Source organism: Salvelinus alpinus, chromosome 20 (genome assembly GCF_045679555.1).
Source record: "Salvelinus alpinus chromosome 20, SLU_Salpinus.1, whole genome shotgun sequence".
In the NCBI taxonomy this organism is placed as follows: domain Eukaryota; kingdom Metazoa; phylum Chordata; class Actinopteri; order Salmoniformes; family Salmonidae; genus Salvelinus; species Salvelinus alpinus.
In genome coordinates this window covers 37,919,444-37,937,511 of record NC_092105.1, presented here as the reverse complement: position 1 = coordinate 37,937,511, position 18,068 = coordinate 37,919,444, and the positions used below count along the sequence as shown (strand labels likewise).

The window sequence follows — 18,068 nt, the reverse complement described above, 5'->3', positions numbered from 1 at the left end:
ATAAGTTGGGTGAATTTTGGCCCATTCCTTCTGACAGAGCTGGTGTAACGGAGTCAGGTTTGTAGGCCTCCATGTTCGCACAAGCTTTTTCAGTTCTGCCCACAAATTTTCTATAGGATTGAGGTCAGGGCTTTGTGATGGCCACTCCAATACCTTGACTTTGTTGTCCTTAAGCCATTTTGCCACAACTTTGGAAGTATGCTTGGGGTCATTGTTCATTTGGAAGACCCATTTGCGACCAAGCTTTAACTTCCTGACTGATGTCTTGAGATGCTGCTTCAATATATCCACATACTTTTCCTCCCTCATGATGCCATATATTTTGTGAAGTGCACCAGTCCCTCCTGCAGCAAAGCACCCCCACAACATGACGCTGCCTCCCCCGTGCTTCACGGTTGGGATGGGGTTCTTTGGATTGCAAGCCTCCACTTTTTCCTCCAAACATAACAATGGTCGTTATTGCCAAACAGTTCTATTTGTGTTTCATCAGCCGAGAGGAAATTTCTCCAAAAAGTACAATCTTTGCAAACCGTAGTCTGGCTTTTTTATGGCGGTTTTGGAGAAGTGGCTTCTTCCTTGCTGAGCGGCCTTTCAGGTTATGTCGATATAGGACTCGTTTTACTGTGGATATAGATACTTTTGTATCTTTTTCCTCCAGCATCTTTACAAGGTCCTTTGCTGTTGTTCTGCCACTTTTCGCACACAAGTACGTTCATCTCTAGCAGACAGAACGCGTTATGATGGCTGCGTGGTCCCACGGTGTTTATACTTTCATACTATTGTTTTGTACAGATGAATGTGGCACCTTCAGGTGTTTGGAAATTGCTCCCCATGATGAACCAGACTTGTGGAGGTCTACAATGTTTTTTCTGAGGTCTTGGCTGATTTCTTTTGATTTTCCCATGATGTCAAGCAGAGGCACTGAGTTTGAAGGTAGGCCTTGAAATACATACACAGGTACACCTCCATTTGACTCAAATTATGTCAATTAGCCTATCAGAAGTTTCTAAAGCCATGACATAATTTTCTGGAATTTTCCAAACTGTTTAAATGCACAGTCAACTTAGTGTATGTAAACTTCTGACCCACGGGAATTGTGATACAGTAAATTATAAGTGAAATAATCTGTCTGTAAACAATTGTTGAAAAAAATGACTTGTGTCGTGCACAAAGTAGATGCCCTAACCGACTTACCAAAACTATAGTTTGTTAACAAGAAATGTGTGGAGTGGTTGAAAAACGAGTTTTAATGACATATGTAAACTTCCAACTTCAACTGTATTTGAGAATGCTATTCATTAACTTTAACTCAGCGTTCAACACCATAGTGCTCTCAAAGCTCATCAATAAGCTAAGGACCCTGGGACTAAACATCTCCCTCTGCAATTGGATCCTGGACTTCCTGATGGGCCCGTCCCCAGGTGGTAAGGGTAGGTAACAACACATCCACCACGCTGATCCTCAACACGGGGGCCCCTCAGGGTGTGTGCTCAGTCCCCTCCTGTACTCCCTGTTCACTCATGACCGCACGGCCAGGCACGACTCCAAAACCATCATTAAATTTGCCAATGACACAACAGTGGTAGGCCTGATCACCGACAACGACGAGACAGCCTATAGGGAGGAGGTCAGAGACCTGGCCATGTGGTGCCAGGACAACAAACTCTCCCTCAACGTGATCAAGACAAAGGAGATGATTGTGGTCTACAGGAAAAAGAGGACAGAGCACGCCCCCATTCTCATCGACGGGGCTGCAGTGAAGCAGATTGAGAGCTTGATGTGCACACTAACAAACAAACATGGTCCAAGCACATCCAGACAGTCGTGAAGATGGCACAACAAAACCTATTCCCCCTCAGAAGACTGAAAGGATTTGGCATGGGTCCTCAGATCCTCAAAATGTTCTACAGCTGCACCATCGAGAACATCCTGACGGGTTGCATCACTGCCTGGTATGGCAACTGCTCGGCCTCCGACCACAAGGCACTACAGAGGGTAGTCTGAATGGCCCATTACATCACTGGGGCCAAGCTTCCTGCCATCCAGGACAGCAATATCAGGCGGTGTCAGAGGAAGGCCCTAAAAATTCCTAAAGACTCCAGCCACCATAGTCTTAGAGTGTTGTCTCTGCTACCACACGGCAAGCGCTACCGGAGCGCCAAGTATAGGTCCAAGAGGCTTCTAAACAGCTTCTACCCGCAAGCCATAAGACTCCTGAACATCTAATCAAATGGCTACCCAAACTATTTGCATTGCCCCCCTCCCCCCTTTACACCACTGCTACTCTCTTTTGTTGTCATCTATGCATAGTCACTTCAATAACTCTACCTACATACATGTACATACTACCTCAATTAACCGGTGCCCCTGCACATTGACTCTGTACCGGTATATAGTCTCGCTATTGTTGTTTTACTGCTGCTTTTAAATTACTTATTACTTTTCTCTCTTATTCGTGTCCGTATTTTTTAAAACTGCATTGTTGTTTAGGGCTCGTAAGTAAGCATTTCACTGTAAAGTCTACACCTGTTGTATTCGGTGCATGTGACTAATAAAATGTGATTTGATGCCACTTCACTAATTCTGCTCCAGCCATTACCATGAGCCTGTCTTCCCCAATTAAGGTGCCACCAACCTCCTGTGGCGGAGTCAGTAGATAATATTGTAACGACCCTGGGTTTATAAGCGCGGAAATCGACTCTGCCGCTCGAGCATGCTTTTGCGGCACAGTCGATAGCGCGCCGGACCTCGGGCTAGGAGGTCGAGGGTTCGAGACCTGCTCCCTGCCTGTTTCATTACACTGGTGTCAGAAGTGATCGGACCTCGCATCCACGACAGTGCGTGTGCTTGGCCGGTGAGCGCGTTCCTGTAAGACGTAAAGTCGCAAGCTAGCGCGAGGACGCGCTCTTTGAAAGGAGGGAGTAGTGTAACGACCCTGGGTTTATAAGCGCGGAAATCGACTCTGCCGCTTGAGCATGCTTTTGCGGCACAGTCGATAGCGCGCCGGACTTCGGGCTAGAAGGTCGAGGGTTCGAGACCTGCTCCCTGCCTGTTTCATTACAATATGTATATCTTTATATCTCGTGTTATTCAGACTCCTTGGGACGTCCCTACCCTAAACCCTAACCATAACGTTACCCCTTACCTTAATCATGGCGCTCATTTGACATTGTTGTCTTTTTCTTTCAGGCAATACAATTGGACACACTTGATGACGTCAATATTACTCGACTACGGGCAAAAAATACCATTTCAACGCGTTATTATCGCGCCTCGAAATAACTTACATAGAGGGTGATTTTTGGGTCAGATTTGCGGGTCTGGTGGTAAAATCATGGCGTTACGGGTGATCCGTTTGGTCATCCCCTCGGGGACAGCCGTTTTCAAAGCAGGGACACCTATTCAGACGGTAAGATTGTAAGAAGAATTGCCAAAATGCTCTCTAGCGCAACGAAAGGTATCACGTTCACAAGCCGCCCTCGATACAAGGACACCATAACAAGAATTTGAATGCTAAGAAGGTTAAATAGCAGATTGGTGTTTTGCGTGACCAGCTGCGTGTTCTGTGGTTGTCAACAACTATTGTGTAGCAATGTATTATTAGCGGCAATATTAATTAATTTGTTAGCTAGCTTATTTGAACTAATTGTCTAGTTACCGTTATCCCATTCTTGTCATCCTCCTGACATGCTAGCTAGTATTTCAGTTTGATCAATTACAATGAAGCATGCTTAATTCATAGTGGGTAGGATGGTCAGAAGAATGACACTCACATACTCATTCTATTGATACTGAGTACAATTTAATATTTGATTTGAGAATTAATTGATCAACATATCTTATATCTTTAGGCTGGTATTCACACAAGCTCATTAAGGAACCTACGGTATGGCTGGTGGGCATATGCACTGGGCGAGAGGACAACCCCAAGGTTCAAAGAGAACAGCAAGATCATCTCCATTGATGGCAACCTGGCCTCAGGAAAGGGGGCGCTGGCCAAGAGTCTGGCTGATAAGCTGGGTAATGATCCTGTTGTCGATGCAGTTATTGAAGTCTAGACTACTTATTTATACATATTTATAACTTGGGGAGTTAGATGTTTTATAATGCCAGTTGCATTAACAAAAAATAAAAAAAAACGTAATTTCCTACCTTCTGGTACAAAACAAGATGAATGTATATTGACTACATTAACACTTTGTCTGATGTCTGTAGGGATGCTGTACATGCCTGAGCCCAACACACACTACTTGGACAAGATGACAGCGGAGAATGAGCCTCTGCCAATCGCCTTCAACGGTAACTGCAGCTTGGAGAAGTTCTACGCAGACCCCAAGGCTGCTGATGGGAACTCCTACCGGCTACAGGCATGGATGTACCTCATGAGGCTCCTTCAGTGGTCAGACGCCATGGAGCACCTGCTCACCACAGGTACGGCTGGCTGGCTATGGGAATGCGCTCAGATATCACTCACAAATGACATCAGGATTGTGTTAGGGAATCGGGGAAAACAAAGAATTGAGCTCTTGAGCTTACATTCCTGTAGTTAAATTAATGCCTTGTTATTCTAAATGGCTTTTTGCAAAAAATATGATTCTGTCCATTTTGGGTTTTTAGTCATGTCCTTCTCATAAACTTTCTCCATTCTAGGCCAAGGTGTGATCTTGGAGCGCTCGCCCTACAGTGACATGGTGTTTGTGGAGGCCATGTTCAAACAGGGCTACATCAGAAGGCAGTGTAAGTACTGAAATCCCTATAATAAGGGTGGTACAGATCTGAATAGTCTTATTGCATTGTTATTTTATTTATTTATTTAATTTCACCTTTATTTAACCAGGTAAGCCAGTTGAGAACAAGTTCTCATTTACAACTATGACCTGGCCAAGATAAAGCAAAGCAGTGCGACACAGACAACAACACAGAGTTACACATGGAATAAACAAACATTCAGTCAATAACACAATAGAAAAGTCTATATACAGTGTGTGCAAATGAGGTAAGATAAGTGAGGTAAGGCAATTAATAGGCCATAGTGGTGAAATATTTACAATTTAGCAATTAAACACCGGAGTGATAGATGTGCAAGTAGAGATACTGGGGTGCAAAGGAGAGAGAGAAAAACAGTATGGGGATGAGGTAGTTGGATGGGCAATTTACAGGTGCAGTGATCTGTGAGCTGCTCTGACAGCTGGTGCTTAAAGTTAGTGAGGGAGATATGAGTCTCCAGCTTCAGTGATTTTTGCAATTCGTTCCAGTCATTGGCAGCAGAGAACTGGAAGGAAAGGTGGCCAAAGAAGGAATTGGCTTTGGGGGTGACCAGTGAAATATACCTGCTGGAGCGCGTGCTACGGGTGGGTGCTGCTATGGTGACCAGTGAGCTGAGATGAGGCAGAGATTTACCTAGCAAAGACTTATAGATGATGAATCAGATCTGAATCAGTTCTGGTTTAACACCAACCTGACAAGCCATGATATTGAAAGGTCATTAGTGTTTTAAATATAAACTGTGGGTGAAGATGCTTTTTTATGTATGCCACCATTACTACAAAAGGGGCATATTACATTGCTGTGGTTGAATCTCATATGTTCTGTAATGCAGGTGTAGACCACTACAATGAAATCAAAGGTATCAGCATCTGTGAGTTCCTGCCCCCTCACTTGGTCATCTATGTGGACAAGCCAGCAGAAGAAGTGCAGAAGAAGCTAAAGGCATCAGGCAAAGTAGGGAGACACAATCAAGGAAATTATAATCCATGCTAGACTTTTCTAGGCATATCGTTTGTCTGTTTGACTGAATGACCATCCATTATCAGCTGGTAGAGAACCTATGGAAGTTTTACTCAACCAATTTTGAGTCCTGTCCAGTAATTATTCTAAGTTGTGTAAACTTTTTCTAATATTGACATACACTGCTCAAAAAAATAAAGGGAACACTTAAACAACACAATGTAACTCCAAGTCAATCACACTTCTGTGAAATCAAACTGTCCACTTAGGAAGCAACACTGATTGACAATAAATTTCACATGCTGTTGTGCAAATGGAATAGACAAAAGGTGGAAATTATAGGCAATTAGCAAGACACCCCCAAAAAAGGAGTGATTCTGCAGGTGGTGACCACAGACAACTTCTCAGTTCCTATGCTTCCTGGCTGATGTTTTGGTCACTTTTGAATGCTGGCGGTGCTCTCACTCTAGTGGTAGCATGAGACGGAGTCTACAACCCACACAAGTGGCTCAGGTAGTGCAGTTCATCCAGGATGGCACATCAATGCGAGCTGTGGCAAAAAGGTTTGCTGTGTCTGTCAGCGTAGTGTCCAGAGCATGGAGGCGCTACCAGGAGACAGGCCAGTACATCAGGAGACGTGGAGGAGGCCGTAGGAGGGCAACAACCCAGCAGCAGGACCGCTACCTCCGCCTTTGTGCAAGGAGGTGCACTGCCAGAGCCCTGCAAAATGACCTCCAGCAGGCCACAAATGTGTAATTCTCACATCTCTGATTGGATTTAAATATATTACATGTTTAAACCTAAGTTTTAAACATGTTTAATCACACTCCTTTATTTCAGTGATCAACATGATGGATATTTTTTTATCTATGCAATGTTTAGGGTGCATGTTGAATAACCATTTTCATCGATGGTCTTGTTTAGGCTATTGCCTTCAGAAAGTATTCACAGCCCATGACTTTTTCCACATTTTTTTGTTACAAAGTGGGATTAAAATGGATTTAATAGTCATTTTTTCGTCAACAATCTTCACAAAATACTCCGCAATATTGAACTGGAAGAAAAATGGTAACATTCTGTAAAAAAATATATAAAAAAATAACTATTTAGGGCTGTCCTCGACTAAATCTCGGTGGACCGATAGTCGTCTGTTCTTTCGACCAATCAATTGGCTGAAATTTTAGTTAGTCCATGCAACTTATGTGACTTGTTAAGTGACACTTTACTCCTGAACTTATTTAGGTTTGCCACAAAAATTTCAATAAACCTAATTCCACTATGACATGATGTGGTAGGCCAGTTACAAAAAAATCTCAATCCATTTTAAATTCAGATTGTGTAACACAGCAAAATGTGGAAATAGTTAATACACAAAAAAAAGTGAATACTTTCTGAAGGTACTGTATATGCCCAAAAGCTGCACTTGTGTTTTTAGATCACTAATAGTATTGGATGGGTAGCATTTTGGAAAGAAGCCATCTGTCAAACTTCTAAAGGCTTAATACTGGTCAATAAAGGAACTAAATCAAGCTGAAGCCTGGATAAGAATTCAAGCATGGCCCTTCAAATAGATTCATATCAGTCGCCACTGAGTTATTTGATTTTGTGTGCCATGATTATTCTTACGTTAGGTTTAATTACCTTTCCGCTCTACGGATCAGATCATTGAAGGTGAGAATCTGCTTCAACAGCTCCAAACAGATCTTCTGCTTCTTTACCACTTTGGGTGTTCTGCTTGTTAAGTTAAATCCATTTAAGGCACTTTGACTGAGCAAGAGAATTGTGTTAGGTCTGCTGTTAGCTGTCTTTTCAAATAGTCTATTTTCTGATGTGTGTTGTTCCTGTCTTCATTCGTCTATCCTGTCTTACCCTCAGGATGTGCCCCTACCCTATCTGAAGAGCATTGAGGATGCCTACAAGAAGACCTACCTTCCCAAAATCAGGTTAGTGGATTAGAAAGCTCTCTAGTGAAACGTATATTCATTATACCTCTGAGATGACCCTGTCTTTTAACAACTTGAACGTTTTTTAACAATGCAATTTTTCAAGACTACTCCGATCGGACCTTCAACCATTTACAAGAAAGGTGTTGAGTGTTTCTTTATTTCAGTGAGAATGCAGAATTGCTCGCTTATGATGCTACCCAAGCACAAGACATGGAGAGGGTAAGAAAATCCAGTGAATGACTAGAGGCATCAAATTCTATAATAATAACCTTGTAGTTTCTGGTGAGAAAACAAACATGGTGTTGATATGTTAGGCCTAGCCAATGCATCATACTGGAATGCACTGACTGCTGTTGAAACCCTGTCTTATTCTCTCACAAAACTCTCTCGTCAAACAGACTTCACTTTTTTGTTTTTCTCTTTAGATTGCAGAAGACATTGAGTACTTGAAATTTGAGAAAGGACCTTGGGTAGAGCAGGATGATGTCACACTCCACTACATGAGAATGCTGTAAGTATAACCACTTAATTTGTTCCCTACACGTGTAGACCTTACTTTTCCGTCACGTACATGGGTAGGCCTATATAGTTCATATTGGAGCTCTGGAAGCTTTCTCATCAGCCTGCTGTTTTCCTTCCTCTCTCCCAAGGGTGGAAAACAAGATGAGGGTTGCAGACCTGACCCTTGTACCCAACTTCCTCCCTGAGGTCACCATCGGGGCTCACGAGTATGACGCAGGCTACTATGCCTTCAAATCAGTAAGGGAGAAAAGCACTCTACTTCTCTTATGATGTGGTGTGGCTAGATCACCTGATATGACCAGATTATGATAAAGTGGGGTATGAGCTATAGGTACCATACTGCATAGGTAGAGAACTTTCTCCCTCCTTCAATAGTATTTTCCCTCTGTCTCTTCTGGGTTTTGTGGCCGTCTTGTGGTTTTGCCTCCAGCATATTAAATAACTATTTTGGTAGCTGAAATATCAAATGATATACGAAAAGGGAAATGCCATATGTGGAATATTCTCCAAGTCATTGGTGTCATCAGTCTTGCAGGAAAACATTCTGTCCTGACCTTTAAAGTTTATTGACTGGAGATGTGGGGGTATATAATGTGCTACAGGATTCTTTGAGCTGACATTTTGCTCGGTGCCCGCTATTATACTGGAACGAGTGGGAGGACAAGCTTGGGGAATGTGAACTATGGCGGGCTTAGGTTGTCTGCATTTTCTCATCCATACTTCTACTTGACAAAGTTCACTTCTTCTGAAGTGCAAGCTAGGATTCCGCAGTAGAGTGTGTACTGTTTGACAAGAACAACAACAGATAAGGGTTTGTCGGGTGATGTAATTTTGGTTTCACCAGCTTAAACTCATGCTAAGTTGTACCTTAGATGTAAAACTAGGTAAACAAAACTTTAATGCCTATCAATGTTGCTATTTGCAATCCAACACCACTTCTTCAATCTTGGCTGATTCTGTTTTTGAGGCTGTAAATGTCTTTATATTTAAGTCTGTTTTCTGCTTCTTTGGCTGACTGATAACAGTTGAAAGAAAGAGAAGCAGTGTTAATGTAGGCCTTAGTTTAACACTAGACTATCTTTTTTGTTTCATATTCACAAGACTGATGGGCTAGTGTCGCCTGGGTGACGAGAGCAGCCTGGCTGTCTATCAGTCTGTCACTGACGTGGCTTCACATTAGCAGGAACTCATAACGCGCTGTTTGCTAAGGCTAGGGGGTGATGGACTGCAATGTCGCCCCTAGTGACAAAAACACTTTGCTATACCATTAGTCTTTGCTGTCGTCCCACATCTAAGGATGGATGAGTCTTGAGTGGCTAGTTCTTCAAAGCTTAAGAGAATAAGAAGGCCCGGCTTCTTAAATCGGAGAACTGTTAAACCTGCCCAAGTGTCCTGTGGAATATCGTGTGTCTCTTTTTACCCAGGCAATTCCCACAAATGTTTTTTTTTTTAAGTCAAGGATGACTCCTTGACCCTCGCATTGGATTCGTTTTAAGGATTTCATCAGTAAAGTGTAGGTTATGACTTGTATGCCCAGACTAAGAGGGTTACAGAACTCTCAGAATAACTATTAGGCTACTAACTTGATTTATTTCCAAAAAGGCAAAACATTTATTAAGTTGTTCTATACCTAGCTTAACTACATTGTATTTTACTTGCAACTTCACTAAGATTTGCTCTCCTATATTTTTGGCAACTGTTTCAGCAAATACATCCCAGATGTTTTAGCATACATAATAGGCTATATCCCCTATCACTTCTCTCACTCTAATTAAATTGACTGTCCTTTTCTTTTCTGTCCAAAAGCTCTTGGGAAAGAAGTACGCTGCAGGTTATAACGCAGACATAGGAGACACGAACATCTGGCTGAAGTGAATGAGTGGACCTGACTACTCTGGAGCTGATTGCTGTAGATGAATGGTTCGTTCCTCATTCCCTCCCTCAACCCCCCTCACACACCTGTTCACTCCTCCCTATGGGTGGAGAAGTCTAAATATGGGATTATCCGTTTGATCCAATCTGGAACATTTTCTTCTCTGGTCCGACTGTATCAAGGAGGAATTGTATTATGTCCATGAATTATGCATTAAAAGTAAATCTAAAAACTTGTTATTTTATTTTTGTGAAATGTGCATCTAGCCTTTTCAAGAGGGATAATGGCAATTGGATTAAGAGGAGAGATTACAGTTTATCCTCAATCATATTATGTTTTTTATAAACTGGGACAGTAAACTTGAAGGTTAAGTGTCTTCACTGACTTGTATCATTATTTTCTTTAGCAGATGCTTCACACAGTGACTTTGTCAGTGCATAGTGTGGTGTCACATAGCCCCGTAAGGGTTTACTGTTTTTCTAAACCACAGTTCCAGGTATGGAAGCAGGTAGCCAATTAGGCAGGCCTTCAGTGTGCCTGTTGTACTATATGTGTCTGCAGATACTGACTGGGCTCAGACTGATTGGCTTCCAGCCGTTCCATAATGGCATATCAAACACAATACATATATAAATAACGAAATCTAAAATCTGCAGTTATGACATGTTCTAAGGGCAAGATTAGATATACTACTTTCATGAAAGAGAAAGATGATCATTCAGGTGCTGCTAATTTCAGACTGTGGTGGTATGGATCACCATGAACATATTGAAGTTTAGCTTTCTTATTGAACCAGACAATTGAAAGTTATTTTTAGTTGTTTATCGAAGATAGCTGGCTAACTCATTGATCCTGCTTTGTATCATACCCTTCAGGTCTTCATGTACCAAAAAAGAAGTGCAATTCCCTCCACACTCTCTTTTCACAGGGTGATTTTAAGAGCCTGGTTGTTTTTAATTTACCACCAGCTGACTCTTCAGCATTTCTCACTCACACACCTCCAGCATTTACACACCTACGCCACTGTAGCTCAGCGAAGATGGACGACACGGAGCTATTACACTGACCGAGAGGAACAGAGCAGCAGGCTGTGGCAATTAGACGCTGGGTATAGTACCTGGCCGGCTGGTGTCATCTCCCAAAGTGTTAATCGAACACATGGCATTAAGTACGATTAAATGAGCCCTTGTCGACCTCACCTTAAAGTGTCCGCGTGATCTTTGAGTGAAGCGCTGCTGCTCTTTACTGTGCAAATGGATCTAGCAGGTGAAACCCTGTGAAATGAACAAACGCCTCCCTCCCATGACTAAATTTTCACATGGGCCACTTTGAAAGCTGTCGACAGTGGTGATTTTCACAGCCCATGAGACAGGGAAGAGTTGTAATTGGCATTATATGAAATGAGCAGTCAGTCTCATGACTTGAAATAGGATGTCACGGTCACAGTTGAAATCCGTTTTACAGAACTCTCTTATGGCCTCAGACGGATCATTTCCTAAAGCTAGACCCCAACCATGTGCAAGAATGGGAAAACGCATTCAAAAGGGCAACTGGAGGACAAAGAGTAGCCTACATTATGAATATGAAAGTTAGATTTCTACAAGATTATGACCCAATTCTTTAGTGCAGTTTATCTGGGCTATAAACCATTCAGCTGAAAATCAGTTTCATTAAGTCCAACTCTGAAAACTGAGCAGCACAGTTCATGTGGTAGTTCAGATTTATTGTTTTGCCATACGATGCTGTCGTTGGCCAGTCTGGACTAAATTTTTGTTCCCAGTGGCTTGACTGGCTAGGCCTGAAACGCAGTGACCACAACTCTAGAAATAGCTATGCCTCTGTGAGAGAAGCAGTGATTCATTTCTCTTTCTTTTGTCAGTTGGAGGAGCTAACGTCTCGTAGTTCTAATCTACTCTTGATTGCTAGTGGTGATACACACAAAGGGCTCAATAGCTGAGGGTGTTAGTGAAACAACAGGAGTTCTCCAATTACGCACATCCTGCTGCTAGATCCCAATGATGATAGCAGCCTATCTTGTGTCTTGGACTTCATGTGATACTTTCTACCAATTGAAACACTGAAAAAATATGTAAATACAAACATGTGTTGGTCCCATGTTTCATGAGCTGAAATAAAATGTCCAAGAAATGTTCCATACGCACAAAAAACTTTTCTCAGAAATGTTGTGTACAATTTTCTTTATATGCTCCTTTGCCAAGATAATCCATCCACCTGAGAGGTGTGGCATATCAATAAGATAGTTAAACAGCATGATCATTACACAGGTGCACCTTGTGCTGGGGACACTAAAAGGCCAATCTAAAATGTGCAGTTTTGTTACACAACACAATGCCACAGATGTCTCAAGTTTTGAGGGTCCGGGCAATTGGCATATAGACTGCAGGAATATCCACCAGACTTGTTGCCAGATAATTTAATGTGAATTTCTCTACCATAAACCGCCTCCAACGTCGTTTTAGAGAATTTGGCAGTACGTCCAACCGGCCTCAAAACCTCAGACCACGTGTAACCACGCCAGCCCAGGACCTCCACTCCTTGCTTCTTCACCTGTGGGATGGTCTGAGACCAGCCACCCAGACAGCTGATGAAACTGTGGGTTTCACAACCAAATAATTTCTGCACAAACTGACAGAAACCGTCTCAGGGAAGCATCTGCATGCTCGTCATCCTCACCAGGTTCTTGACCTGACTGCAGTTCGGCGTCGTAACTGTCTTCATTGGGCAAATGCTCACCTTCGATGGCCACTGGCACACTGGAGAAGTGTGCTCTTAATGGATGAATCCCAATTTCAATTGTACCGGGCAGTTGGCAGACAGAAGTGTACGGCATCGTGTGGGCAAGTGGCCCTTATAGAGGAACAAAAATATAACCGAACATGCAACAATTTCAAAGATTTTACTGAGTTAGAGCTTATATAAGGCAATCAGTCAATTGAAATAAATGCATTAGGCTGTAATCTATGGATTTCATATGACTGAAAATACAAAAATGCATCTGTTGTTCACAGATACCTTAAAAAATAAGTAGGTGCGTGGATCAGAAAATCAGTCCGTATCTGATGTGACCACCATTTGCCTCATACAGCGTGACACATCTCCTTCGCATTAATAAGGTTGTTGATTGTGGCCTGTGGAATGTTGTCCCACTCCTTTTCAATGGCCGTTCGAAGTTGCTGGATATTGGCAGGAACTGGAACACACTGTTGTACACGTCGATCCAGAGCATCCCAAACATGCTCAATGTGTGACATGTCTGGTGAGTATGCAGGCCATGGAAGAATTGGGAAATGTTCAGCTCCCAGGAATTGTGTACAGATCCTTGCTACATGGGGCCATGCATTATAATGCTGAAACATGAGGTGATGGCGGCAGATGAATGACACGACAGTGGGCCTCAAGATCTCGTCACGGTATGTCTGTGTATTCAATTTGCCATCGATAAAATGCAATTGTGTTCATCGTCCGTAGCTTATGCCTACCCATACCATAACCCCACCGCCACCATGGGGCACTCTGTTCATAACGTTGACATCAGCAAACCCACTCGCCCACACGTCGCCATACACGCTATCTGCCCGGTACAGTTGAAACCGAGATTAATCCGTGAAGAGCACGCTGCCCCAGTGGCCAAACTGCAGTCAGGTCAAGACCCTGGTGAGAACGATGAGCATGCAGATGAACTTCCCTGAGACGGTTTCTGCCAGTTTGTGCAGAAATTCTTTACTTCTGCAAACCCACAGTTTCATCAGCTGTCCTGGTGGCTGGTATCAGATGATCCCGCAGGTGAAGAATCCTGATGTGGAGGTCCTGGGCTGGTGTGGTTACATGTGGTCGGTCTGTGGTTGTAAGGCCGGTTGGACGTACTGTCAAATTCTCTAAAATGATGTTGAAGCGCTTATGGTAGAGAAATTAACATACAATTATCTGGCAACAGCTCTGGTGGACATTCCTGCAGTCAGCATGCCAATTGCACACTCCCTCAAAACTTGAGACATCTGTGGCATTGTGTTGTGTGACAAAACTGCACATTTTAGAGTGGCTTTTTATTGTCCCCAGCAAGGGTGCACCTGTGTAATGATCATGCTGTTTAATCAGCTTCTTATTATGCCACACCTGTCAGGTGGATGGATTATCTTGGCAAAGGTAAAATGCTCACTAATAGGGATGTAAAGAAATTTGTGCACATTTTAGAGAAATAGGCTTTTTGGGCGTTTTGAACATTTCTGGGACCTTTTTTCTCAGCTCATGAAACATTGGACAAACAATTTACATGTTGAATTTATATTTTTGTTCAGTATATGAACTAACTCTATCAAGTCTTTGAAATTGTTGCATGTTGTGTTTATTTTTGTTCAGTGTAGTTTAATCAACAGTTTGAATCAGTGAAAACAGTTTCTGAGTCTAACACTTCAATGCTCTCTTGTTTCATTGGTTTCTATTTAAAATTTGTATGACAGTAATTTCTTTGGTTTTATGAAACATGGAACTGCATTTTTCATGTTTTTCTTGTCCTTTTCTCTTCCTTTTTCAACTGACTGCGTGAGATATTTAGGATTATGAAGCGCAAAACAGAGTAGGTGCAGTAGACATGTCAGCATGGCCATAGAAGAGACGGTTTGCAGTTGCACTGAAGGAGAGGAGGCTCAGTTTCAAAAGGGGGCACTGTTGCGCCATTGCAGCCTTGCAAAATTACATTTTCCTGTACTAAATGTATTTCTCTCTGTGATATGCACACTGTGGTGTGTGATTTTTTGTGCTTTTGTCTTGGGTGCAGTTGATGTTAAGAAGCTTCTATTTTGACATCAGCATTTTAAGAGTATACATTTTTAATGCCCTCAGAAGGTCTTATCCAGCAGTTGTTAAGGGTTCTTAAGCCTCTGATTTGAGATAATATTCACGATACCAATGCTGTAATACACCTGTTACTAGTAATACGAGGCTGTTAAGCAGAGGTTTATGAGATAAGAAACTACAAATTACCAATTAATTAAATAAACAATGTAATTTATTGAAAAGTAATATGTTTATTTAATGAACATCTGCCCAGAGCACTTAAATTAACAGTATTTTCCACGATCATCCATCAATGCTCTTTTTACATTCATGGCAATAAATCAATTCTGGTCACGTGTTGTAGTTTGAGGATGAATACACATGATACTACAACTCTCTAGGGATCCACAAACGTGATTAATCTGAATGGGCTAAAGTCTGTTGTGTAAGGCAGAATGTGTCACTCGTAATGCATGCACAAGCTTTACATCATATAAAATATTCCCAACAGATTTGTGCTTCCAACAATAGCCCCCCTGATTTAAAAACAGCATCCCAAAGCTCTAGAAATAACACGTAGAACCACAGTGACAGTCCATGTCAATCTCAAGGAAGTTTATTTGCCTGAGACCCCATATTCCCTCACATCCAAGTTAGGTCCAACAGACTCTAGTCTATGTCAACCTCTAGGACAGTGGGAAGGGAACTGAGCGAGCCCCATGACATGTGGCATGCTGGGAAGGCGGAGGACTGGGTAGATGTAGACACAAGCGGTTGGAGAACATAATGAGCAGATCAAAGTGTCTGACACGGCAGTGTAGCAGAGTGTCAGAGGAACAGTGCTGTTGCAGCGTGGGGGCAGGGGACATGGGAGGTCTCAATGACAAGTCAATCAGGAACACTCCACATTCCCAATGACATGTTCTCTCCCCCTTGACAGGCCCTCCTGCGCTGATCGTTAGGCAAACTCATCATTCAGGTGGGGTCTATACAGACTTAAAGAGAAGTTTACGGCACGCTTGCGAGTAGCTCACATTTACACACATTGGCATGCATGCACAGATTGACAAGCACACACAAGCACAATCTTTTGAGCACAGCTATTGTAAACTCAGCAAAACAAAAAGTCCTCTCACTGCCAACTGCGTTTATTTTCAGCAAACTTAACATGTGTATATATTTGTATGAACATAACAAGATTCAACAACTGAGACATAAACTGAACAAATTCCACAGACATGTGACTAACATAAATGGAATGATGTGTCCCTGAACAAAGGGGGGGGGTGTCGAAATCAAAAGTAACAGTCAGTATCTGGTGTGGCCACCAGCTGCATTAGGTACTGCAGTGCATCTCCTCCTCATGGACTGCACCAGATTTGCCAGTTCTTGCTGTGAGATGTTACCCCATTCTTCCACCAAGGCACCTGCAAGTTCCCAGACATATCTGGGGGAAATGGCCCTAGCCTTCACATTCCGATCCAACAGGTCCCAGACGTGCTCAATGGGATTGAGATCCAGGCTCTTTGCTGGCCATGGCAGAACGCTGACATTCTTGTCTTGCAGGAAATTACGCACAGAACGAGCAGTATGGCTGGTGGCATTGTCATATTGGAAGGTAATGTTAGGATGAGCCTGCAGGAAGGGTACCACATGAGGGAGGAGGATGTCTTCCCTGTAACGCACAGCGTTGAGATTGCCTGCAATGACAACAAGCTCAGTCTGATGATGCTGTGACACACCGCCCTAGACCATGACGGACCCTCCACCTCCAAATCGATCCCACTCCAGATTACAGGCCTCAGTGTAACGCTCATTCCTTCGACGATAAACGCAAATCCGACCATCACCCCTGGTGAGACAGAACCGTGACTCGTCAGTGAAGAGCACTTTTTGCCAGTCATGTCTGGTCCAGCGACGGTGGGTTTGTGCCCATAGGTGACGTTGTTGCCGGTGATGTCTGGTGAGGACCTGCCTTACAACAGGCCTACAAGCCCTCAGTCCAGCCTCTCTCAGCCTATTGCGGATAGTCTGAGCACTGATGGAGGGATTGTGGGTTCCTGGTGTAACTCGAGCAGTTATTGTTGCCATCCTGTACCTGTCCCGCAGGTGTGATGTTCGGATGTACCGATCCTGTGCAGGTGTTGTTACACGTGGCCTGCCACTGCGAGGACGATCAGCTGTCCGTCCTGTCTCCCTGTAGCGCTGTCTTAGGCGTCTCACAGTATGGACATTGCAATTTATTGCCCTGGCCACGTCTGCAGTCCTCATGCCTCCTTGCAGCATGCCTAAGGCATGTTCACTCAGATGAGCAGGGACCCTGGGCATCTTTCTTTTGGTGTTTTTCAGAGTCAGTAGAAAGGCCTCTTTAGTGTCCTAAGTTTTCATAACTGTGATCTTAATTGCCTACCATCTGTAAGCTGTTAGTGTTTTAACGACCGTTCCACAGGTGCATGTTCATTAATTGTTTATGGTTCATTGAACAAGCTTGGGAAACAGTGTTTAAACCCCTTACATTGAAGATCTATGAAGTTATTTGGATTTTTACGAATTATCTTTGAAAGACAGGGTCCTGAAAAAGGGATGTTTCTTTTTTGCTGAGTTTATATTCAGACCCAGTTGTTAGCTATTTCTTTGAAATATGAGTGAAACATCCTTACCCATGAAGTAAAACAGGCCTAGTTATTAGATATTATACTGAATAAAAATATTGATGCAACACGCAACAATTTGATAGATGTTACTGAGTTACAGTTCATATGAGGAAAACAGTCCATTTAAATACATTCATCATGCCCTAATCTATGGATTTCACATGACTGGGAATACAGATATGCATCTGTTGGTCACAGATCCCTGAGGTTGTGAGGCCGGTTGGACGTACTGCCAAATTCTCTAAAACAACTCTGTAGCCAGCTTATGGTAGAGAAATTCACATTAAATTCTCTGGCAAAAGCTCTGGTGGATATTCCTGCAGTCAGCATGCCAATTGCATGCTCCTTCAAAACTTGAGACATCTGTTTCTTTGTGTTGTGTGACAAAACTACACATTTTAGAGTGGCTTTTTATTGTCCCCAGCACAAGGTGCACCTGTGTAATGATCATGCTGTTTAATCAGCTTCTTGATATTCCACACCTGTCAGGTGGATGAATTATCTTGGCAAATGAGAAATGCTCAATAACAGGGATGCAAACAAATGTATGCA

General features: G+C 42.8%; 1 protein-coding gene across 4 annotated transcripts; it reads left to right on the top strand.

Annotated features, from left to right (window-relative positions):
• The first annotated feature begins 3,230 nt into the window (after positions 1–3,230).
• On the top strand, positions 3,231–11,266 carry LOC139546793 (NADH dehydrogenase [ubiquinone] 1 alpha subcomplex subunit 10, mitochondrial-like). Of its 4 annotated transcripts, none has more exons than XM_071355581.1 (11): positions 3,231–3,409; positions 3,852–4,020; positions 4,216–4,431; positions 4,651–4,737; positions 5,600–5,721; positions 7,603–7,670; positions 7,838–7,892; positions 8,099–8,184; positions 8,324–8,432; positions 10,002–10,115; positions 11,073–11,266. In XM_071355581.1, the coding sequence occupies exons 1-10, from the start codon at positions 3,335–3,337 to the stop codon at positions 10,068–10,070; spliced, it is 1,056 nt and encodes a 351-aa protein (XP_071211682.1). In that variant the 5' UTR covers positions 3,231–3,334; the 3' UTR covers positions 10,071–10,115; positions 11,073–11,266. The 4 variants fall into 4 exon arrangements, with proteins under 4 accessions (XP_071211682.1, XP_071211681.1, XP_071211679.1 ...); XM_071355580.1 differs by having other exon boundaries at positions 10,997–11,266; XM_071355578.1 differs by lacking the exon at positions 11,073–11,266 and adding an exon at positions 10,944–11,072.
• Positions 11,267–18,068: the final 6,802 nt, after the last annotated feature.

Coding starts and splice junctions, on each gene's coding strand:
- LOC139546793 (XM_071355581.1), top strand. CDS start 3,335: ATGGCGTTACGGGTGATCCGTTTGGTCATCCCCTCGGGGACAGCCGTT. Junction 7,671..7,837: donor ACCTACCTTCCCAAAATCAG/GTTAGTGGATTA, acceptor TCTTTATTTCAG/TGAGAATGCAGAATTGCTCG. Junction 7,893..8,098: donor AAGCACAAGACATGGAGAGG/GTAAGAAAATCC, acceptor TTTTCTCTTTAG/ATTGCAGAAGACATTGAGTA.